Source organism: Telopea speciosissima, chromosome 8 (genome assembly GCF_018873765.1).
Source record: "Telopea speciosissima isolate NSW1024214 ecotype Mountain lineage chromosome 8, Tspe_v1, whole genome shotgun sequence".
NCBI classification, from domain to species: Eukaryota; Viridiplantae; Streptophyta; class Magnoliopsida; order Proteales; family Proteaceae; genus Telopea; species Telopea speciosissima.
Genome location: NC_057923.1, coordinates 11,875,634 through 11,898,991, shown reverse-complemented (window position 1 = coordinate 11,898,991; position 23,358 = coordinate 11,875,634). Strand labels below are relative to the sequence as shown.

Genomic DNA, 23,358 nt, shown 5'->3' with positions numbered 1-23,358 from the left:
GCATCCCCCCATCCTTTAATAGCATGGACATACATAAAGATGTATATAACATAAGGGAAGCAGTTTTCTATACGGGAGTATGGCCTACGTCAGCATTCCTATGTGTCTATCTCTCTCCTGCTTAAAATAAGGGGGTAGAGGTGTCTTTTCATATGGGAAGGAGAGAGATAGACTCATGAGAGTGCTGGTGTAGGCCACACTCCCGGACATAAAACTTTTTCCCATAACATAATTTGAGCAAAACTATCAATCTAGACATTCCCTAGATATTTTTGGATATGAATTGCCATATCTTCTTTCCATGTGGCAAAACGAGGTTCACCTTCAACAGATTCCTTATTAGAAGGCAATTGAAGAAACTTTTCCCTATGTCCAATATTTAAAATAAGTAAATGGTAAAAATATTTGTGCATAGGGAAAATAATCTGTGTTTGGGGGATATGGCTCTCCTCCAATTAAGGGTGTCAATATCTAACCGAAACCGAAAACCGAATTCAAAATCGAGCCAAATTAACCGAGCCGAGCTGAATCGAATTAATTCGATTTGATTTCGGTTCAAATATTGGATATATTAATTTGGTTCGGTTCGGTTTCGATTTCATGTCCAAAACCATTGATTTGAACCGAAACCGAACCAAATATCCATTTAATCCCCAAACCCTATTTCTTTTAATTGGGTAAAAGATATTTAATAAGATAATTAAGTAATTAAAGATTTAAAGTAAGTAAGTCATTAAAACCATATTTGGTTTTTGGTAATTGTTATCATTATAACTCTAATTCTCTAACCGATTGGTTTTTCATATTCCCTTTTCTATTTTATTGCTTTTATTTTAGTCTTACTCTTTTACTTCAAGTTAATCTTACAATTCTTTCAAATTCAAATGTTCCATTTTTTCCTAAGTCCGAACGATCCAAATATCTAATCGACAAGACATTTTGAAATTTACTAAAAACAAAGTAGTATTGTCAATTTGAAGGTTTGATGGTATTGTCATTCCATTAAAAAAAAGGAACCATATACAAGAACCGAATTATATTGCAGTAAAAACCAAATGAGACCCGAATGAAAACCATTTTATGAAATCGAAATAGAACCGAGACTAAATCGAACCGAGGGAGGGTTCGGATTCGGTTGCAAGTACAAAATCGAATCGGTTTTGGATCACACCTATAATGCATGAAACCGAACCGAAACCAGACCGAATACCCGAAACCGAACCGATTGACACCCTTACCTCCAATCGTGGCGGGAGTTGGAGGATTCAGCCCAGCAAAAACAACCAAAAAACAAAGGGGGTTGGTCATTTCATAGTGGAGCCCACCTATGAAATGACCAAAACTATCCTTGCTTCGTTGGATTAGACTCTCAATCGTGTAAATCACACTACCCCTACGGCTAGAGCCTAGACACAGGAAACACGAAATAACCGACACACCCCTACACCTCCAGTCAAGAATTTAAATCAACATATTGACTGATACCGATACTCCCATTTTTTCTTCGGTATGACTCTTACTAATTTGGTCACCTATCGGTATCGCTGGAATACAGGCAAATGAATTCAACCGTTGGATTGGGATGCAACTGATATTTACGATCAACACTAATACAAGTCAGATTCCAATCCAACACTACGAGCTTTAAATGTCTCATCCTAAATGAATGTGCCCAATAAATACTTTTTGTTGCAAACGTGGAAACCACCAGTAAAGACATACAACGAGACACATAATGAGCTTTAACGATTCCAATATTTTCAGCAATTATCGTCGATATATCGCGATATGAGGCGACGATAATTTAATTTCACTCCCCCTTTTACGTATTTCTACTGTTCTTCTGTCTCTGCTCTCTATTGTGCTCCAATTCCCTCTCCCCTTCTTTTTCTCTGATTACATGAATCGATTTCTTCGCAGATTCCACGGAAGTTTGGATCGCTGGAGCAAAACCCATCAATTTCGTCTTCAGGACCTCAGGTACTGTCTCTGCTTCCGTCTCTCGTTTTTCCACACTACCGTCCCCCTCTCTCTCGTATTTTATTGAAGGGAAAATTTTTGTTTTTGGTTGCTTCTCTTCTCTCTCTTACTTTTAATGGATTCTTTATTACGATTTCTACCAAACTTCTCCATGAAAATCGAAGCCCTCGGAACAGATAAGAGAATAATTATTTCTTTTTAGTTTTTTTCTCTCTTAATTTTGTTACAATTGTGAAATCCATGTGAGATTGGTGGTGAAATTAAGAGATACTTTGAAACATTTTCCAGGGAATGGAAAACACAGAAACCCTAGCTGAGGGCAGTGTTGCGTTGGAACCAGTTAAAGCTCAAATCTTAGTAGAAGGGATCGTCAAAGTTGGATCTAGGGTTTCGAATGAAACCCTGACCGGATCACAGTTGCTGTCGGAGATTCCATTGGACAGAGTTGAAGGGAATGGTATTAGGGTTTCTGTTAACAATATCGAAGGTGAGGACGGTGATGTGACGGCTCGAACGGTTGATGCGAGTGGAGGGGTGACTTCGGTGCTCGACAAGGAGGAGAAAGATGGAACTTTGGGAGGTCATGCGCTCGGAGATGGTGGAAGTCGGATGACTGCAGCTTCTTCAGAGTCCCAAGAGAATGGGAAAGAGTTTGGTTTTGCTCGCCAGAATGTGAAGGGAAATGTTACTCTTGGAGTGGACAGTTTAGCAGTAAATGAGAAGGACAGTGGTGACCAGACATTGTCGAGAGAGGAAGGTTCTTCGCGATGGAACGGTGGCGACTCTGCTGCGAAGATTAAACTTTCAGGGGAACCGATTGTTGTAGAGACTCATGGTTCATGCGAGGCGAGTGAGAGGGGCTATGGGGATAAAAACACCGAATTTAAGCAGGAAGGGGGTTTGTTATCTGATAATGGAGGAAATCCGGGCGACGAAATTTCAGGAATGTCTGTTCCCATGGTGGAGACCAAGAAGAATAACAGTGAGGAAGGCAGGGAAGAAAAAGAAGTAGATGAAGGAGAAGAAGAGGAGCAGGTAGCAAATGATCAAGAACATGAGTTCTCTATTGGTGATTTTGTATGGGCCAAAATTAAAAGTCACCCATGGTGGCCTGGGCAGATCTATGATCCTTCAGATGCATCAAAGTATGCTGCAAAGTTCCATCGGAGGGACCGTCTGCTGGTGGGATACTTTGGCGATGGCACCTTTGCTTGGTGTTATCCGTCTCAGTTAAAGCCTTTTGAGGAGAACTTTGAACTTATGTCAAATCAAAGCAATTCTAAGAGCTTCCTAAATGCTGTCGAGGAGGCTGTGGATGAGATTGGCAGGCGCGTAGAGTTGGAGATGACCTGCACTTGTGTACCAGAGGAAATCCGAAACCAAATTGCAAGACCATTGGCTGTTAATGCTGGAATTAGGGAAGGAGTAGTTGTACCAGACGGTGGGATTGGTGAACTCACAGTCACTCTATACGAACCTGCAGAATTGCTTGCCCTTCTAAGGGATTTTGCAGAGGTTGTTTCAGTGAATAGTATACTGGAGCTTACAGTGTTACGTAGCCGTTTGTCAGCCTTCTTCCGTGCTAAAGGTTACCAGCAATTGCCCATGTACTATGAAGGCGAGGATGTCTCTGGTACTGAAGATTTTGCTGTAAATGAAGAAATGCATAAAACCGTCGTAGATGGTCTGACGGAGGAATTAATCTTGCAGCCAACTGAAGTAGACTGGCTTTCATCACCAGCAAGTCATGGGGTCATCAAACCATGCCAAACCTCATCTCAGAGGTGGCCAGGTATTTCAGATGATAAGTTATATCAAAGAAAGAAGCAAAAAAGCATGGCTGAGCTTTTGGCGGGTGAAGTCGATGTTGAACATCGGAATGGTGAGAGTGATGCTGCTGGGGAAATTCTCTCAGGTAAACCGGTTTCAACTTCAAAAAAGAAGAGGGAGAGCTCTGAAGATGACATTAATATAGCAGCAGAAGATTCAACTGGTGATTATATGGGTCTTCAAAATAAGAAGCTGAACAAAAGTAAGCTTTTAGTATCTCCCCCAACTGCAGACAAGGAAAGCTCCAGCATTAACAACGATGACACGGGGGCCAAAGTAGCTGGGGTGAGCTCTTCCCCAAGGATGAGGAAGAAGAGCAAGTACTTGTCGCCTCCCTACACTGACCTAATCTGGGTAAACAAAAGCTTGAATTCTTCAAAGGATTCTGAAACAGAGTCTCCGAAGGATAAAATGGTTTCCTCCGTAGAGGAATGCATCCGCAGGGCTACAGATCAGCTTGCTGGGACCCCTCCAACTGTAAGGTGTAGTGGTCAGACTTCTCAGAAAAAGCTCTCTAAGGAGAGTGGTGTTCGACGCAAGACATCTAGTAACTTAAGCCCTCGAACACCGAACAGTGTCAATTACAAGAATATTTTCGTGGAAGACAATACATTTATAGACGAAATGTTCTCAGACTTCCTTACCATAGCTTTGGATCCTTTTTATCTAGATGGGAGTCAACGTTTTGATACATTCAAGGGTTTCTTTTCCAGATTTAGGAGCTCTGTGTATTGTAATGAATCGAACTATGAACAGCTAGTTGTTCAAAGTGGTAGAAAAAGGAAGTCCTTGGAGAGTAATCTAGATTCATCTGGGCAAGCTTCGCAGGAAACTGATCAAAGTTGTAGAAGGAAGTCTTTGGAGAGTAATCCAGGTTTATCTGGGCGAGTTTCCAAGGCAACTGATCAAAGTGGTAGAAGAAGGAAGTCCTTGGAGAATAGTCCAGGTTCCTCTGGGCGAGCTTCCCAGGTGACCGATCATCTATCTTTTGAACCAAAATCCAAAAGAAAGAGGGGAGAAACAAAGGAGGCATTTTCACAGAATGCCAAAAGTGAATTGCGACAAGTTGATGTCACATCAGGTTTGAAGATGGATCTTAACAAAAACGAAACCAAAGATGAATCTTCAGCAGCAGGGCAAGCTTCCCAGGCAACTGATCAAAGTGGTAGAAGAAAGAAGTCATTGGAGAGTAATCCAGGTTCATCTGGGCTAGCTTCCCAGGCAACTGATCAAACTGGTAAAAGAAGGAAGTCCTTGGAGAGTAATCCAGGTTCATCTGGGCGAGCTTCCCAGGCAATCGATCATCAATCTTCTGAACCAAAATCCAAAAGAAAGAGGGAAGAAACAGATGCAGCATTTTCACGGAATGCCAAAAGTGAATTGCAACAAGTTGATGTCACATCTGGTTTGAAGATGGATCTTAACAAAGAGGAAACCAAAGATGAATCTTCAGCAGCTGTGCGAGCTTCCCAGGCAACAGTTCATCCATCTTCTGAACCAAAATCTAAAAGAAAGAGGGGAAAAACAGAGGAAGCATTTTCACGGAATGCCAAAAGGGAATTGAAACAAGTTGATGTCCCATCAGGTTTGAAGATGGATCTTAACAAAGAGGAAACCAAAGATGAATCTTCAGCAGCAGTGCGATCTTCCCAGGCAACAGTTCATTCTTCTCCTGAACCAAAATTTAAAAAAAAGAGAGGAAAAACAGTGGAAGCAGTTTCACGGAATGCCAAAAGTGAATTGCAACAAGTTGATGTCACATCAGGTTTGAAGATGGATCTTAACAAAGAGGAAACCAAAGATGAATCTTCAGCAGCAGTGCGAGCTTCCCAGGCAACAGTTCATCCATCTTCTGAACCAAAATCTAAAAGAAAGAGGGGAAAAGCAGAGGAAGCATTTTCATGGAATGCCAAAAGTAAATTGCAACAAGTTGGTGTCACATCAGGTTTGAAGATGGATCTTAACAGAATGGAAACCAAAGATGAATCTTCAGCAGCAGTGCAGAGCTTCCCAGGCAACAGTTCATCCATCTTCTGAACCAAAATCTAAAAGAAAGAGGGGAAAAGCAGGGGAAACTGTTTCACGGAATGCCAAAAGTAAATTGCAACAAGTTGTTGTCACATCAGGTTTGAAGCTGGATCTTAACAAAGAGGAAACCAAAGATGAATCTTCAGCAGCAGCTCTTCTCTTGACATTTGCCCCGGGATTCTCTTTACCTTCCAAGGATGATATGATCACGATATTTGGTAGGTTTGGATCTTTGAATGAGAAAGAAACGGAAGTACTGAGAGATTCAAATTGTGCTCGGGTTGCCTTCATGAGAAGCTCTGATGCAGAAGAAGCCTTCAACAGTTCCCAAAAGGTCAGTCCCTTTGGACATGCAGTGGTCAATTACCGTCTTCACTATTCATCAGCCATTTCTGGGGCAGTAGAACTTGATGGGAGCTCACATCTGCAACCAACCCCTCTGCTCATTGAAGGCAATGAACCCTCAGTAAACCCATCTACTTCGAGGCTGATGCCGGCAGCTGGTGAAGCTCCGCCTCTCGTTTTTATAAAACAAAATCTTGAGATGATGACATCTATGCTGGAGAAATCAGGAGACAAACTATCACCCAAGGTGAAAGCAAACTTGGAAGGTGAGATTAAATGCCTTCTGAATAAGTTAAGCACAATGGATGAATCTTTCTCGTCTTAGTTCAAAGTCTGTATTATATGGAGCCATTGCCTTCTACCCATGTTCTCCTTTATTTATTCCCATTAGGCTGCTGTGGAATAGAGTTAGTAGGAATCTCTGTTCCTTTGTAGGGTGGCTATAACATGAATGTACTCAGTTGTAGGAATACTTGTTTGGTTCTTTGGGGTCGTTTAGCATGCTAGTCTCTGTGATCTATTTCCTGTAATCAATTGCTTACAGTTTCTGTAATGGAAATACACCATCAGTCCTTTGACACTTTCCAAGAGTCTCAAAGGCAATATCAAGTAAGCTTTGAACCAGAAAACCTTGTAGGACTGCTGAGCTTTCCTTCTCTTGTTTTCTAAGAGAGAAACCAATCTTTTTCAATACCCCCTATGCATCTCTCAAGCAATTTTTTTTTTTATTAATAACAACCACCAACAAATAAAAAAAAAGAATTACATGTACCCCCCTCGTGTTTGAACCAATTACAGAACACCTTCTGTTGTTTGGACATTTACATGGACCTCCCCTGGATTATTATGGGGTTTATAAGTAAGCCCCGTCTGTTTCATCAAACCAGCAGCTGCTCTGTTTTATGTCCTAGTTTAATATATACTGATATGTAATTTAAACCTGAGTCAATAATCTGAATTCTCCAAGACTTTGGGAAATCAAAGCCCTGTCTAGGATCTACACTCATCCAGAAGTTTGGGGCTGTCTGAATTGTTGTTTGCTAGCTACTTAATTATCACCTTAAACATGCAATTCTTGATTCCAGAAATCTTACTTTTCTAATTACTTTTAATTTATCGATTAGATTAGGGCAATAATTTGGGAATCATCAAAGCTAACCTAGGAGAGACCTCGATCGATCTTTGGACCAGATCATCATTCAAATATTGGAACTACACCTCAAATGGGTTGTCATGGTTTTCTTGTCTTTGAGATGTACCCCATCTAGGTTTTAAATATTTCTTGGACATTTTGAGGTTATAGGTTCCCCTTCTTGGGTTGGGGAATAGTTCGTTGGAGTTTAATAATGGTGGAACCAAAAAAATGGGTGGGGACAGGGATGGGAGGCTGGACCGGCAGCAGGGGTGGGGGCGGAGTTGTACGAGGAGGAAGAAGTCAAGAAGAAAAAGAAGAAAGAAGATAGGTACACCATTCACCAGAGAGTTGCTGGGCAAGGAGAGGTCTGTGGGAGAGTTCTATCTTCTTCACCTTCGCCGGAGATGGTATGTAGCAAATCCTAATTGAAAATCAATTTGGGGATCTTAGGTTTGGAGGATGTAATATGGGTAAAAATGGTATTTCAATTTTGTCATTTTAGTTCAAGATATAATAAGGGTAAAAATGGTCTTTACATTTCAAAGCTAATACCTCACTAACACCGTAAACCTTTATGGGTATGGATGTAATTGTTCAAATAACGAGTTGGGTTGTTTTGTAATTGGTTCCAAAACAAGGAGGGGTGCATGTAATTCGCTAAAAAAAACAAATAATAATAATAATAGGGTTTTTAACAAATGCCCCCTAAAAAATAAAAAATACCCATTTGTTCAAATGCCCCCTACAATTTTTTTAATTGCAAATTCTCCTTAATTTCAAAACTTTGTAGCACTTTGGTCCAGTCTGTTAGTCTGGAACATTAGAGGTCAGTTTTGGGGGATTTAATGACTAAAATACCCTTATGATAAAAACCAACCAAAATTAAAGAGTAAAGTGACCAAATTGCCCTCATCTTCCCCAAATAATTTAGGGTTTTATATTAAAATTGAAAAAAACCCTAACAGAAATGTTCAGAACCGTATTTGAATCCAATCTGTTCTTTCCCTCCATCTTTTTGCAGATCTGCTAAATTTGGTGGTTCTTTCTTAACTAAACTAAACTCAAAGCTTAGCTTTGGATTTTATTGCTACCTTTTCTCACCCAATTAAGGCATTAATCACCACTTTCTCTTAGCAGAAATTTAAAAATTAGAAAAAACCGTATTATAATACGTGAGAAATGAACAATGCCCGGTAAATGTGGTGGGCTCTTTCTAAATTTAGCGACACCGCATCCCTCCAATTTCCCTCTCTGTTTCTCTCTCCTCCCACTCCTTCTCCGTTCACTGGATTCCACAGAATCACATATACCCACAGACTGAAATGCTTCTTACACAGACAAAGAGAAAGAGAAAGAGATCTTGAATTGCTTCGTTTGCCTATGTCTCCACAACCCAATTACGAGTTTCAGGAATGCTGGAACAAAGAGAAAGAGAGGAATCACGCATTGTTCTTAATTAGAATCTGTAAACCCTAACTGGTCAACAGTTGAGATCGGTAGTCCTATCGGTCTTGCTGATACTTCGGTGGAGAAAGACCGTAGTCTGAACGCTCGTCGGCTCTCCTGTGTTTATCTTCTCAAATTCCAACAAGCCTTCAATGGTCTCATCTGGATCACCAATGGATTCGTCTCTCTTATCCAGACTGACAATCGGACAATCAAATCGTATTCGCCTTCGAGGATTGAATCTCGGCTTTATCGGGTTATTAAGGCCTTCTTGGTTATTGACTTATTGTTATTTTGTTCATCTGAAAGTCCATTTTGGATTCACATACGGTTCTGGTCTTAGGGTTTTTTTTTTTTCGATTTTCAATTTGAACCCTAAACTATTTGGGGACGATGAGGGCAATTTGATCATTTTACTTTTTAATTTTGGTTGATTTTTATCATAAGGGCATTTTGGTCATTAAATCCTCTAAAACTAACCTAGACTGGATTAAATTGATACAAAGTTTTGAAATTAGAAGGAGTTTGCAATTAGAAAAGTTGTAGGGGGCATTTGGACAAATGGGTATTTTTAAAAGAGGCATTTGTTAAAAAGTCATAATAATATAATGCCACTTGATCAACTTTGCTTTGGATAAAACTTGACGTGTCCGCAGGGGACCTATGGTTATCAGTCCACAAAATTCAGTTTAATTTAACCTGCCACGTGGTAGAAGTAGGGACCTAGATCATGTTATTAGTGAAGCCTGATTTTTTGGTCCAGAATGTACGGTTGAGATCTTTGGAGGGCCATTTCGGCCTCGAAACGATCTTGGATTGTCGAAAAATGGCATACATTCTTGCCAGAGATAGGGTGTTGTGTTGGGTTCATCAAGATCTTCGAAACGGTATATTTTGGGATATACGTTATGTTTTGGTCCGACCCTGTCTGGTTTGGCAATTTCTAGGTCCAGGGGTATTCTTGTACTTCTTCAAGTTAGGGCTTCTCTATATAATGTTCTTATCTCTAAGAGGACTACAAGAGAGGTTTTGTAACATTTCCAGAGAATAGTGAAATTCGTTTTGTTGCTCGGCCGTGGATGTAGCTTCCATCTTGGGGTGGACCACGTAAATCTTGTGTGTTTGTGTGTGTACTTGTTCTTCTCTATTTTTCGTATTTCTTCTGTAAATCGTCATTTTGGGTGTTGTTTTCTTAATAGATCATGACTTGGTTATTTGGACCACTAATAACCTATTTCATTCCTGCAAGTGAAATCTTGGCCGTCTCCTTGTCCTTTTGACTTATTTTGAGTTCACAAGCAGTAGACCGACCGATTTTTCTTTCAATTTTTCCTTATCAAAACAGAATCAGAGTTAATTCAACCACGAGGGGATGGTGAGAGAATTTGACTTTTCAAATAGGATCAAGTTTCCCCGATCCTATGGTGAAGCGTGAATCTCCTCACCAACCCCTTTTTGGCTATCAGATAGGGGTATCAAGCCCTAAATTGAATAGGTCAAACAGAAATAACCCAATCGCAAAACCTGAACCAAACAGAACCGATTCTCTATTGGGTCAGTTTCGGTTTAGGGTATCATGAAACTGGCTGAAAACTAGACTGCACCGAAATTGAAAATTGATCTGAAACCGATACAAAACCAATTAAAGACCGGAAACCAGAAAAGCCATGTTTTCTTTATATTAGTTTATATAGACATGTTAAACCGAACCAGACCGATTCGATATCAAACTGATAAAAGCCTAATAAGAGAGAACCGAAATAAAACCTGAAAGTATTTCAGCCTTATCAAAACCAGACCGAACCGATTGTTTGACACCCCTACCATCAGGTATTCAGGTGGGACTCCAAATACATATTAGGGGGAGGTTTTCATGCATTGCCGCATGAGGGGAAAAGGGGTTATGAATTTGTGAAATGGGGGGCTATTTGTCATTTATGCCCCCTCCTGTCAGAGAGGGACAGGCACAGTACATGACCGTGCATGGAACCTTTTGCCTGAAATTTTCAGATCGTCCCTACTTCTCTTCTCTATTTCCTTTAAGGATGTTAAACGGTTCAGTTTCGATATAAACGGTTCAATTTGGTTTGGTCCAAATTTTTTAGGTGAAACCAAAATCGAACTGTTTACTAAACGGTTCCACATATTGAAACTGAAACCATTTATAAACGGTTGCGGTTTTAAACGGTTTATAAGGTTTTAAATTTTTTTTTTTTATATTCAAATGTCTACTTTCCATTAATTACATGTCTTTTATATTTATTTATTGAAATGGAAGTATGAATTGAAATCTTATGGTTTTTGTTTAAATAATTGTTTACTTGTATCATTATATATTTACTAATTATTTATTGTTACCATTAATGCTTAATCCATTATATATTACTACTATTTCTTTTTCCGATTTAAACGGTTCGATTCGATTTAAACCGTTAAACTAAACGGTCTCAATTTTAAAATCAACCTGAACCATTTATTAAACGGTTTCACGGTTTCGATATAAACTACTCAGCTTGATTTCAATAAACGGTTTCGATTTCATTTTGACTCCCTTAATTTCCTTTTTCCGACACATTGCTAAAATTGAAATTTCAACTAATTTTCAATACTTTATTTCTACATGACTAAAATTGAAATGGGCCAAAGCTTACTAGGCGGAAAGATGATGACATGGACAACACGTCAGATAATTGGACCGCTATGCAAAATTTTATCCATATTAGACTGTGTTTGATATGCATTCTAGGTCGATTTCGCATTCTCAAACGCTAAAAACAATTATTTTTATCATCCAAGAATGCGAAATCAACTTAGAATGCATTCCAAAAATACATACCAAACACTGCCTTAGAAATACAGCTTAATCCAAACAAGCACAATCCTTCACCTAAGAGGGCAGTTCCCCTAAGATGCTAAGACATTACTATAACTTGCTAGTTTAATTGTTAGATTCGAGGGTTCTTCACCCACTGACTAACAAGAGCCCTTGGTCCCAGGGTTATAGGTATCGGTACTGGTGGCATATTGGTCACCGTCGAAACCAATACTAATACAATATGGATTGAGCCGTATTGATTGTAAATTCAAGAAATGAACTACTTTATTGTCTAGTACTCTTGATCTGTATCAGTATCAGGTATCGGCAATATTGATACATATCGGTTGATACAATATCAATACCTTGATCCATGCTTGGTTCACATGGTGTGGTGGTGCAATAGATGATTTCAAGCAGGATTTGTACCAAGTTGGAATAAGTTTCTCCCATGATCCCAATGGAGCAACTCAATTAGCAAACACTAACAACTCACAATTAGGAGGTCATGAAATCAACTCTCTTTAAGTCCTATCTATAAAAATATTTTACTTTTAGGGAGAAGTTTTCATACATGATCGTGCATGCATGGACGATCGTATCCCATCTCACAAAGAGTTGGAAAAATCATAAACCCCCACCCATTAATTAATGCCTTGAAACTTCTACCCTCTCACATACACGGCTGTGTCAGCCGTGTATGAAAACTTTCCCCTTATTTTTATACTAAAATTTCATACTGAGGCAAGAAAACTTCTTGGCCCACTTTTCGATCCCAAACTCAAATAATACATTTCAATTTTAACTACTACTAGTTAACTAGCCTGATCTACGGAATCCAAAGCCGTAGATTTCTTACTCACCAAGATATTTTGACTAAATTTCACTCTATGGCTCAGAGTTTGAATAGATTTCTCTTTACCCAAAAAGACACCCACAAACAAAGGACACATGAGAATCACATGAAACGACACAACATTCAAAGAGAATTTTCCTTCCTAGAAATACAACAAACACATCATTCTTCTCAAAGCTATATTATATCTTCCTCGGTATTACAACAAAACCGTACAACTTTGAATGTCTTATCCAAGACACAACTCATCATTTAATGATAGAACTCAGCAAAAAAAAAAAAAAAAATTCATCAGAGAAACATCGACTGAGTGAGAGACATTTCCTTCCACAGCCGTCTCTTTCAAACAGTCATGCTTCTAGGAAATAGAGTAAGAAAAGTAAATGGATTAATTTAACCTAATGGGTTTGTTGCAGAAGATCCATATCCATTCATAATACCAGTCCATGATCCAAGATTGTTCAAATACCCAAAAGAATCTTTTCCAACCTCAGAGCAACCCTGATCCTGCCATTCCAGTGACAAGAGCTGTTTGTTTGGCTTCATTTCTACTGCATTTGGATCCTCATGATGATTTGCTTCAAATGGAAGCATTAGCCTTTGACAAGTATCTACTACACTGGCATTGTTGATCCCATCTAGGCAAAGCCCATTCTCATATGAAGAACATAAACCATGGAGATTAGAAGGTGTGAACCCATGACCCACATGATCTCCAAGGCCACCTAAGAGACCCAACTCACTACTTCCCATGAAATCATGGTTTCTAGGGTTCCCAACTATGGCATCAAACTTACTCTCCATGAAATCAACAGCAGGTCTAGGAGGGTTTTCTAACAGAGCATTATATTTGCTATCCATTAGAACAGGATTCCCAAGATTCCCAGCTGGGTGACCCCAAAGATTGGTGAACTGTGAAAGTTGAAACTCAGGAAATGACAAGTGCAGATCAGTGGCATCATGTGAAGATGATGAGGATGAAGGGGTTGTGGGGTGTTGGTTATGTGGTTGATTATTATCAGTTGCCTTCTTATTGACAGACACCTTCTTGTTCTTTCTACAGCCACCGCCGACCGGAATATTGCGTAAAGAGCCACCCTTGGTCCAATACCTCCTACAAGTCTTGCAGAAGTATCTAGGTTGGGAAAGACTGTAGTTGTTGTAGTAACAGAATTTGGTGTGTGTTGAATCACAGCGAGGGCACTTGAGAGCTTGGTCATGTGGAGGCCTTAGTCTCCTCTCCATCAAAGGCCTTGAGCATGCAATTATATCACCAGAAGGTGATGAAGATGAATCCATTCCTGCTTCCTCCTGTGTCATGCCCTAAATTTAATTTTCAAGAGAACAAAATGTGAGATAAAGTTAGGCAAATTGTTTGAAGGAGAAGAAAATGGTCCCCGTGATCAATTTTTTTCTTGATTTGGTAAGGAATGAAAACAAATGAATGGTGTGTACCTGTAACCACTCAGAGGTGTCCATACAAACTTGGAGAGAAGAAATGCCCATTCAACAAAGAAGACAAAATCAACACTGCACTAATGATCAGACCTTTAGTCTCTTCAAAGTCACTTCATTTTATTTTCTAGAACAAGCTAAGGTTTTGATGTTATCAGGGAGAGAAGGCAAAGATTAGAAGAGAAAGGAAGGAAGAAATGAAGAGTGGAGAGAGAGAGAGAGAGGGGATGAAGATAGAGGACAATGAGTGGGAATGGATTGGTTTGTATGATAGCTGAGGAGCTGTGAATAAGAAGGAAGAAAAAGTTAGTCTTCTCTCTCTCTCTCTCTTTTTCTCACACACAATCACACAAACACAAGAGATACACAAGTGACAAGTCTATGCTACAGAGGTATTTGGTTCGTCGGTGGCTCTTCTAAATGGGTCCAGAGTTTTGGTTTGTGAGTGGGGACAGTAAGACCCTATTTGGATTGACTTAAAATGTGAGCCGTTGGTTGTGGGGGGGGGATGGATTAGTGGTGGGCGTGGGATTTGGTTTTAGATTCTTTAATTTTGTTGGAAGAGCACGTCAGAAATCACGGCGATGTCTTATGTCACTACTTAGTTGTTGTTGACAGAATTGTGGGAATATTTGGGTCCTCGAAAAAGAGCAAACCGAAAGAGCACTCAATTTTGGGCCTACCACCTTCCTTCAACCCTCTAACCCCACTTCCTCACTGACAATAACATAAGGAGGAAGAAGAAGAAGAACAATAACAAGCACAAGAACAAGAACAGAGAGAGACAGAGACGGACCTACCTTGCCCCCTCTCTCTCTCTCTCTCTCTCTCTCTCACATTCCTCCATCTACAAGCAAGGCATAGATTCTCTTCCCGCGTGTCTCTCGACGGCTGCTTCGGCGGCACGTGCATCTCTTCTCCCTCTTCCTCCATGGCGACAAACTTGATGACATTTCAATTCTCTGTTTTGTTTTGTTTTGTTGGTAAGAACAAATCTCATAGGGAGACCATTTAGATCTCAATTTAACGGGTACTGTGTTAAATCAAGTCCTAGGGTTCATAGTAGCCTGCCTCAATTTAACGATCTATAATTTAGGGGTGTCAATCGGTTTAGGGAAATCAAAACCAAACCAATAAAGATTTTTCGGGTTTGGCTCGATTTCGATTTTGTGTCGTTTCGATTTATGATAACAGTTTGGATTTGGTTTGGTATCGGGTTGGGTTTGGTTTGGGCCTATTTTCTTTTCTTTCTCTTTTCAACTACATTAAATATTTCATTAGCCCCACACTTAAAAAGGAGATCAATGGAAGAAGCATTGTTACAAATCAATTTCCTTATTTTCATAACCTCATATTCATTGATTTGTAAGAATTCCCCTTACAACCATAAATTTGCTCACTAATATTGAAATCAATTCAATTATCCATAACTCTATACTCAATGATTTTTTTATCGGTTTCATTCGGTTTGGTTTTCGATTTGTTATTGATCGGTCCAGTGTCGTTCGATTTTTAGTTGGTCCCGTCATACCCTATCCCAAAACCAATCCAATAAGGATCGGTTTGGTTTGGTCCAGGTTTTTTTCGATCGATTTCACTCGATCTTATCGGATAGGCCTAGGTTTTGACATCCTTAGCTCATATACTAGATTGAGTCTCATTAGGCACATAGTATATTATTGATTTTTCTCCAATATCGAGAATCTTACTCATCGCAAAGTGAGCTGGAGGTTGGGGAATCAAAATTTTAGGAGTCATTTATACTGATGGGTAATTTTGTACTTTCAATATAGTATAGCTGCGGAGACTACTTGCGCCATCTGGCATGAGGGTAAAGTCCCCTTTATGAGTAAGGCGATACGACCTAGCTGCTTTATTGAGAGATTTTGGCACCATTGAGAATTCGCTGCTATCTGCCTCATGCATTATTTTGAGATGTTCTAAAGGGTTGATCTTGTAAGGAGATAGAGGTGTGCGGATTTTGTATTTTCTTCATCAGAATAGTGGAACCTCTGATTATCATTGAACCACGTAAATCTGTGTTTGTGTGATCTCTTTGTTCGATTTTTCTTTTGTTAATTATCATTCTACTGCATTGTTAATTCCTAACATTAACAAATTAGAATTGAAATCTCATAAACAATCTTAATCTTACAACCCTTACAATGGCAGACCAGTGAACAAATTAGAATTGAAATCCATAAGATGGCAAACATGTATTATAATAGTTACTGTTTTACCGTTTTTCCAGTTTACAATTATAGATTGACAACAAATGAACATACGAGATTTAGGTATTGAAATGTAATGATTCAATCAGAAGCTAAAACCATTGCAACAATGCAAGAAGTATTAAGGGAACAATAGTTCAGAAAGGTGACAAATGTGATACTTCTTTACTTTCTTTCTTTCTTTCATAGAGTTGAAGTTGGCTTTGCGCCAATGTTATTAGTTAAATCATATTTAATAAGTCATCATTGAAAGTAGAAGAAGGATTCGATCAAAAAGTACTCGTAGCCTAGCGTAGCCTATCCTAGTAGTAGTAGTAGTACTATTTCTTCTTCTTCTTCTTCTAACGATGATCAGGAAGGGACCCACTCAATATCAACCTCGGTTTCTCAAAACATTCCAAATTCAAACTTCAAAAACACAAAAACAGTGATTCAGTCATGAGCTTCACGTCGTTTGAGGAAATTATTATAATATAATATAGCTGGAGGTAACTTGTAATTCAAGCATATGTTGTTAGTAGTGGGAGTGGGAGTGTAGTGTACCCCATTTTAGTCATACTATTCCATTAATCGGTCAAAAAAGCTTGAAATGGCAGACTAGAGTAGAACCAAGCACCTTAGCTACCTATAACTTTATAATAATTAAATATATATAATAATCATGTTTATGATTACCTAATTATATAATGAATGGAATAAACAATGCTACTTGGGTCCATACCATGCATGTTAGAAGTTTTTATTTATGGGCTTAATTTATTATTAAGTTAGTCACTTTATGTGAGTCTATGTATGAATCAGTTCAATTCGTCATACATTAAGATAGGCCAATCCAACTCACTCTGGAAATGAGTTTAGGATTGGGACAGTATTATTTATACTTGTCTTCAGTCTTGCAGTCTTCGTCATATTTTCTTCTCTTTCTCCTATAAAGAAGAGATTCAAAAAATAACGAAAGGTTGTGGAAGACTCAAGTCTAAGCGTTGACGACTGTATTACAACAAGGGATTCGATAGTCCAATCGTCTTCAACATAGAAAAGGTGAATGGTACTCCCAACCTCTATATTATGGATTTATATATGTGTGTTCTAGGTCATTTTGTGGAGTTAGGATTTCAGGCTTAAAATCTAAAATGTTTTCTTTTAACAATGCGTTGTTTTTATGCCTAGACACGAGAGCATGTGAATGACCGCCGTGATCCCGTAGAAAAGTGAAATTTTATTTTGTATACCCCTGTGTTTGAGTGTAGGGGCAGCGCAACACATACGCCCAGGTTAGATTAAGTGGGTTGGTGAGATTCGTTTAATAACCCATGTGTAATAAAATCATACAAAATAGTAAAGAATTGTGGAATGAAATTGTGATTAAATTAAAGGAAAGAAGAATTAATCCTCAAACGCGTGCAAAGTGTACACAAGGAAGTAAGGTTTATTCAAAAATGGTGACTGCGGCTACCTGACGAGGGAGGAACTATATATGATATGGAATATGAGGAAGAAATTAATTAAATTAAGGTTGTTCCAAGGTGGGAATGGACGAATCTCTAAAACGAATCTGGGAGGGCGGTGGACAGGATCTGTAATAAAACTGTATTATAATCAAAGCTGGTTATTGTTGTGATGCTGTAATGATTACTGTTTCTGTCATTTTGTTGGAATTTGGGTCATGGAAGTGGGTCCCACTTCGGACAACGGTGGCATCGGTGGGACCTGGTGAGTCATTCATTAGCCGACAGAGAGAACCACCACCCGTCAGAGGTTGTTTGGTTTCTCTCTCTCTCTCTCTATGCTGTGTTCCTACCGGAGATGGGTCCCACTTTCTGGTGGTGTATGTTTGTCTCTTTGAAAGTCCAAAACCAGACAAAATATCTGATTTTGTTTTTATTTGTTTATTTCCCCCCCCCCCCCCCCCCCGCTCTTTTCCGCTCAATTTACTGTGGTTGTGGTTGAGTTGGATTATTAGATGGATTAATGAGGGGGGCAGTGATTTGGGTGCACCCCCACATTCTCAAATATACGCTAATGTAGTTTTTGGTAAAATCTTAAGCTAATGTAGGATTGTAGGCCTAATTTGGTATGATTTCTATTCCTATTTCTATTTCAATTTCATGGGATGATTTCTACTTTAGAAATTGTTTAATTTGATTTTTGTAATTTATTTTAATTATTAGAAATCAGATAGAGTAGAAAAATTATGAAATAACTGAGGACCTCTTTCAATTTTGAAATTGAAATTCATTTCACTCTTGCTCTTTAACGAGCAATTCATAGTTGAAAATTAGATTTTCTGACTTGACTTGACTCGCCTTTTAGAAAACTTGGTGTTTCGGCTTAGTCAAACCTAGAAAATTATTCTCTCCAATTCCCTATAGCCCGGCAATGCTAATTTGGATGCCTGACACATGGCAGTTCAGACATCCAATGGTCCGAGCTCATTGACTATGTTGAGCTTAGACCGTTGGATGTCCAAGTTACCACGTGTTGGACATCTACATTGACACTGTCGCACTGCCGACCAATAGGGAATTGGAGAGGATAATAATCCGTCAAACCTAGTCTGGATGAGTCATGTTTTTCTTAATTCTAAATATAATAAATATGTATAAATTAGTAAAAAAATAAAAAAAATATGAAAACATCAGAAAAATACAAGGCAAAAAATCTATTGCAGTTAATTTACTATTCTTCATTGAAAAGTTTGGTAAAAATTTCTTGAAGCTTATGTTATATATATTATGAATTTTTTGGTCATCAATTTTTTATTTTTTTTTTTCTAGTTATTGTTGTTGTTTAAAAGTGTGTAGTTGTTCATAACGAAAAACAGAAATGGAATCCTCCTCCTCACCCAAAAAAATGGGTGGGGTTCATTCATGAGGACAATGTGATTGATTAAATAGATGCGTATTCTTCTTGTGGTTAAAGTTCTATACAAGTCCATTCTTTACTTCATTTAGTTTAAAAATATTTTGATAATCAAATGCAAAAGTCTCACGGTTGTTAGCCATCAATAAATTGCAGAGGGATTTAGGGTTTCATTTGCCCTTAAAGAGCTATCAAATTGGAGGACTCAAGGGTTTTTACCATTTAACTCAAGTGGAATAGATTAATGGGTTTTTTTTTTTAAATGACTGCACTCGTCAAATGTGTTGTGATTTGGATGAAAGATCAAATCTCATTTGACTCGGATGAGTTGCGACCGATTCTTGTCTTTTTTTTACTCCAACCTAGTCTACATAACGCTTGACCAGGTTTTCAAAATTTTTGACTCAACTCGGATGAGTTGCCCCACTCAAAACCTGATTTTCCAATTATATTGAGCACATGATTAATTTGATGGTGTAAAATAATAATTCTTGTGTTAAAAATAAAACACCAGCCTTCTTCTTCTCGTGATGGTCTCACCATTATCACTGCCACCGCCACCTTTATGGCCTCGGCCCCACCCCTGCCACCTTCTCCTAAAAAAATATAGAGAATTTATTTTCAGAAATTGAACTACCAAATGAATTTCTTATTTTTGAAATATTTCAGTTTGATGCAACCAAAACAATTTCAATTTCTTGACTATTTCATGAAATCAATTCGAAGTTAGTAATAGAAATCATACCAAATCTGAGGTTAAATCTATGAAATTTAAACTATTTGGCTACGATGTAAAGACTTGAAAAAAAAGATAACAATGTCTGAATGAAAACCAGAAACGACCGAGTCTCTCAAGCCATAAAGTGTTAAGACCCACGCCCTCTCGTCGTCTTCTCGTGCTACAGAGTCTGCAATTCTGCTGTGCAACACACACACTCCCCCACCCCATAGCATCATTTTTTCCTCCCATGAACTTCAACCATATTGACTAAATGATGTGCTGATGGTAGGAGTCTTCTTCTCGGATTTGGCTCCTGTCCTACAGTGGCGGGAGCTGGAGCGTCCAGCCCATGGAAGCCACCTAAAATCAGGGGGTGGGGTGGTCATTTCACATGTGCGGCCCAGGTGGGACCCACCTGTGAAATGACCACCCCACCCCTGTTTTTGCTATCGTTTAGCCAGGTTAGACGCTCCAGCTCCCGCCACTGCAGGACAGGAGCCAAATCCCTTCTTCTCGGGCCATAATACAAGCGTTTGGAGATACGGCCGAGATTACTCTCATCCCTAATATCCTGCTGCTCAGTCCATACTTACAAAGCCAACTTATTCAAGTTTGATGTGTGTGTATGAGAGGGAGAGAGAGATGGAGAGAACCGAAATCAATCCCAAAAACCTTAGAATCGGCTCCTTATATATGAAAATGAACGATCTAGTCCTAAAGATACTAGAATCAACCGCTCCGAAACATCCAAAATCTCCTGATTTGACTGATCTGATTCCAACTTGACAATTTGTGGAACGTTGGTTATAAAAGTGCCTACAAGCTACAAACGGAAATGAAACAGGGATGCCAAACAGATCGATAATAACAGATTTTGGAATGAGATCACTGAACATGGGTATTTTCTTGATCGTTCGAGCATCTAAGGTAGATATTGAACTATCTAGAGATGTTGAACTATCAGGGTAAAAGAGAGTGAAAGTTTATTTTTCTATGGGAATAAAAATAAAAAATTGGGATAATGAAGTTTGAGTAAATATAGACCAAAAGGATGTATGCGCTTAAGGGTGTTAATCGGCTCGGTTTAGGGTATTTGGTTTGGTTTCGGTTCGGTTCCATGCCTTGTGGGTGTGACCCGAAATCGAACTGAAACCCGAGTCGGTTCTGGGACTAACAACCGAATCCGAAACACCTCGATTCGGTTCGGTCTAGGTTCTAATTCGGTTTCAAAAAATGATTTTAATTTAGGTTTAATTCTGTTTTTAAAATATGGTTCCATTTTTTATACGCTGCTAGTTCATCCACTATTGTTGCTTTGCTATGTTCTCAAGGAACTCCATTTGTATAAATAAATGTTCACAAAACCTTAAAGGAACACATCAAAATTATAATTCCAAAAGAAAACACATCAATAAAATCATAATTAGAGAAACACATCAAAAGTAACTGTTCTAAAAGATATTATCATTTTGATTTTGGTGCATACTGTTTTGGTTACTTTACTTACTTTATTAATTATCATTTACCCAAAAGATATTAAAAGATATACGGTTTGGGAATAAATGGGTATTCGGTTCGGTTTCGGTTCAAATCGACGGGTCTGGACATGAAACCGAAACCTAACCAAACCAAACCGAATTAAATTATCATACATTTAAACTGAAATCAAACCGATTTAATTTGGTTCGGCTTGGCTCGATTAATTCGGCTGGGTTTTGGGTTACGTTTTTGGTTTCGGTTTGGTTTTGACACCCTTATATGCACTGGGTGCGTTGGTTTAGTCCCACATCGGGTGTTTGCGTGTGTTGTGTGTTGTGTATATCCGTCATTCTACAGTCCTAAAAGTTAATCAATCTTTTGGGATTGGTGTGTGTGGTTTGTGTGATAACAATTTTGTCTCAATTGGAGTGTGCCAAAATCAATCCCCAATTATAAGGTTGGAAACTTGAGTAGAAGGGCATCTTACCACTTGTTTACTTCGATTTCTTTTCATCACATACCAAAAGAGATTAATAATGACAGTTTGACATATGTTCACTCTTTGGTTGTCTGATCTTTGTAATTCATATACTTTGCGCTAGTCACCCATAAAAATACATATGTGAATGCGGATTGAGAGAGTTTAGAGACTACGTGACACCCAGTTGCACCCTAGTTTTAATACATTGAGTGAGATAGATATGTCATGTTTGGAAGAATGTGGGATGATGGGCCGGCCCAGCCGGGTCCTCTCTATCAATCAACTTGTGATCGAGGAATTCAATTTGAGTTTGGCAACTTTATGTTGAACTGCACGTGTGAATATGGATTTAGAGGTGAGGGAGACTACGCGACAGTTGTGAAGCTTTTGGGTTTGAGTGAGTACTGAGTAGTGACGAGTCAGAAACCAAATGGAGCGGTTTTGGTAGATGGCAACTCATCAAGGGCAAAACTATCATGTAAAGCTGAAATGGACAAATAGTTTTCGAGGTCTCATACTCACTTGTCAAGTTTCAATTTAATCAAAGTACATTATTAAACAAAACAAAGCATAAAAGATTTCAGGAACTACCAAGAAGGTGCGTGAGACTACAAGGGATGTGTGGATATATAAGAGTGCATATGTTTATATAAAAAAAAAATGAAATATAAGAGGGAAAAAAAATTCTCTATAGTGCATCGATCTTGCGGTGCACTGCAGTTTGGGCTTGAGAGCTCAACACGTGGAAGATGCAACATCCAACAGTGCTGAGCTCAAAAAGAAAAAAAAGTGGGTCAATCGAGCTCGCACCGTTGGATGAAGCATCTTCTATGTGTCAAGCTCTCAATCCCGAATTGCAGAGGATTTTAATTCATATTAGAGTTCATATGAGAGGTTAAATGGTTCGATTTGAAGCTGAAATTGGACACATGGTCTATTTAGACTGTTTGATTTTAAGTAAAACTTTTTCTCCAAGGATATATGCATGACCTTGTTTCCTTCTTTGTCTGAGCAGCAAAAGTAGCGATAGATGGGTGGTGGGGAGAAAGAAGACTTGAAAGGGACTCTGATTTCGTGGTCTTCATCGGTAAGGGATTTCGACTAAGAGAGAGAATTAGGTATTGTGTCTTCATGGTGTTAATGCTCCTCCATGAAATTTCTTTTAATGTAAACTAATATAAAATGACATTCTTGTAACTTTGTAAAATTTTTACTTTCTTTTTTATAATTTTCCCTTCTTAATTAGTTAGGGCTAGAATTTGATCACTGACACGAGTGTGAAATCTTCTATCACATGAAACCACATATGCTTGCAATTTGGCAAGAAATTATGACTTAGTAGCAGCTAAATGATACCAACCATGTTGTGGACTAGGTACATAACAAGGAATATGGAATGATTTAGAAAAGGAAATAATTCAGTGACCATAGGACAACCCCCCCCCCCCTCCCCCACCCCAATAAAATAAAATAAAATAAAATAAAAAAATAAAAATTGGATTGGGCCTCATGGAATAAAAGTTCCTTGAAAAGATGTAAGAAAACTAGAGATATCATGAAGCACAATCTAATTTTAGGTGTTTATTAGGTGACCGTAGGATCCTCCTAACATTTCTTAGAAAGGAATCACAATAGTATGAAGCTTCCACAAACTCGTGATCTCGTAGATTCTTCTAACATTTTATTATTATTGG

General features: G+C 38.6%; 3 protein-coding genes across 4 annotated transcripts; 2 read left to right on the top strand and 1 right to left on the bottom strand.

The window, feature by feature from the left end:
• Positions 1-1,857: 1,857 nt before the first annotated feature.
• Positions 1,858-2,891, top strand: LOC122672029. Its single transcript, XM_043869538.1, has 4 exons — positions 1,858-1,980; positions 2,269-2,454; positions 2,500-2,830; positions 2,872-2,891. The coding sequence occupies exons 2-4, from the start codon at positions 2,272-2,274 to the stop codon at positions 2,889-2,891; spliced, it is 534 nt and encodes a 177-aa protein (XP_043725473.1). The 5' UTR covers positions 1,858-1,980; positions 2,269-2,271.
• LOC122671345 (serine/threonine-protein kinase ATM-like) lies at positions 2,729-6,684 on the top strand. The gene is made up of 4 exons (XM_043868505.1): positions 2,729-2,799; positions 2,856-4,779; positions 4,960-5,755; positions 5,937-6,684. The coding sequence occupies exons 2-4, from the start codon at positions 2,926-2,928 to the stop codon at positions 6,506-6,508; spliced, it is 3,222 nt and encodes a 1,073-aa protein (XP_043724440.1). The 5' UTR covers positions 2,729-2,799; positions 2,856-2,925; the 3' UTR covers positions 6,509-6,684.
• Positions 6,685-12,537: 5,853 nt separating this feature from the next.
• Positions 12,538-14,075, bottom strand: LOC122670578 (dof zinc finger protein DOF5.6-like). Of its 2 annotated transcripts, none has more exons than XM_043867518.1 (2): positions 13,891-14,075; positions 12,538-13,758 (listed from the first exon to the last, which is right to left on the bottom strand). In XM_043867518.1, exons 1-2 carry the CDS (start codon positions 13,939-13,941, stop codon positions 12,829-12,831), a joined length of 981 nt encoding a protein of 326 aa, XP_043723453.1. In that variant the 5' UTR covers positions 13,942-14,075; the 3' UTR covers positions 12,538-12,828. The 2 variants fall into 2 exon arrangements, with proteins under 2 accessions (XP_043723453.1, XP_043723454.1); XM_043867519.1 differs by having other exon boundaries at positions 12,538-13,751; positions 13,890-14,074.
• Between the last annotated feature and the right edge of the window lie 9,283 nt (positions 14,076-23,358).

Excerpts from the sequence above, each read along its gene's own strand:
- LOC122672029 (XM_043869538.1), top strand. The coding sequence starts at position 2,272 with ATGGAAAACACAGAAACCCTAGCTGAGGGCAGTGTTGCGTTGGAACCA. Across the intron at positions 2,455-2,499 it reads ATGGTATTAGGGTTTCTGTT|GATGCGAGTGGAGGGGTGAC; the intron begins AACAATATCGAA and ends GCTCGAACGGTT. Across the intron at positions 2,831-2,871 it reads TCATGGTTCATGCGAGGCGA|GAAGGGGGTTTGTTATCTGA; the intron begins GTGAGAGGGGCT and ends GAATTTAAGCAG.
- LOC122671345 (XM_043868505.1), top strand. The coding sequence starts at position 2,926 with ATGTCTGTTCCCATGGTGGAGACCAAGAAGAATAACAGTGAGGAAGGC. Across the intron at positions 4,780-4,959 it reads CCTCTGGGCGAGCTTCCCAG|GCAACTGATCAAAGTGGTAG; the intron begins GTGACCGATCAT and ends CAAGCTTCCCAG. Across the intron at positions 5,756-5,936 it reads ACAAGTTGGTGTCACATCAG|GTTTGAAGCTGGATCTTAAC; the intron begins GTTTGAAGATGG and ends TTGTCACATCAG.
- LOC122670578 (XM_043867518.1), bottom strand. The coding sequence starts at position 13,941 with ATGGGCATTTCTTCTCTCCAAGTTTGTATGGACACCTCTGAGTGGTTA. Across the intron at positions 13,759-13,890 it reads ACACCTCTGAGTGGTTACAG|GGCATGACACAGGAGGAAGC; the intron begins GTACACACCATT and ends AATTAAATTTAG.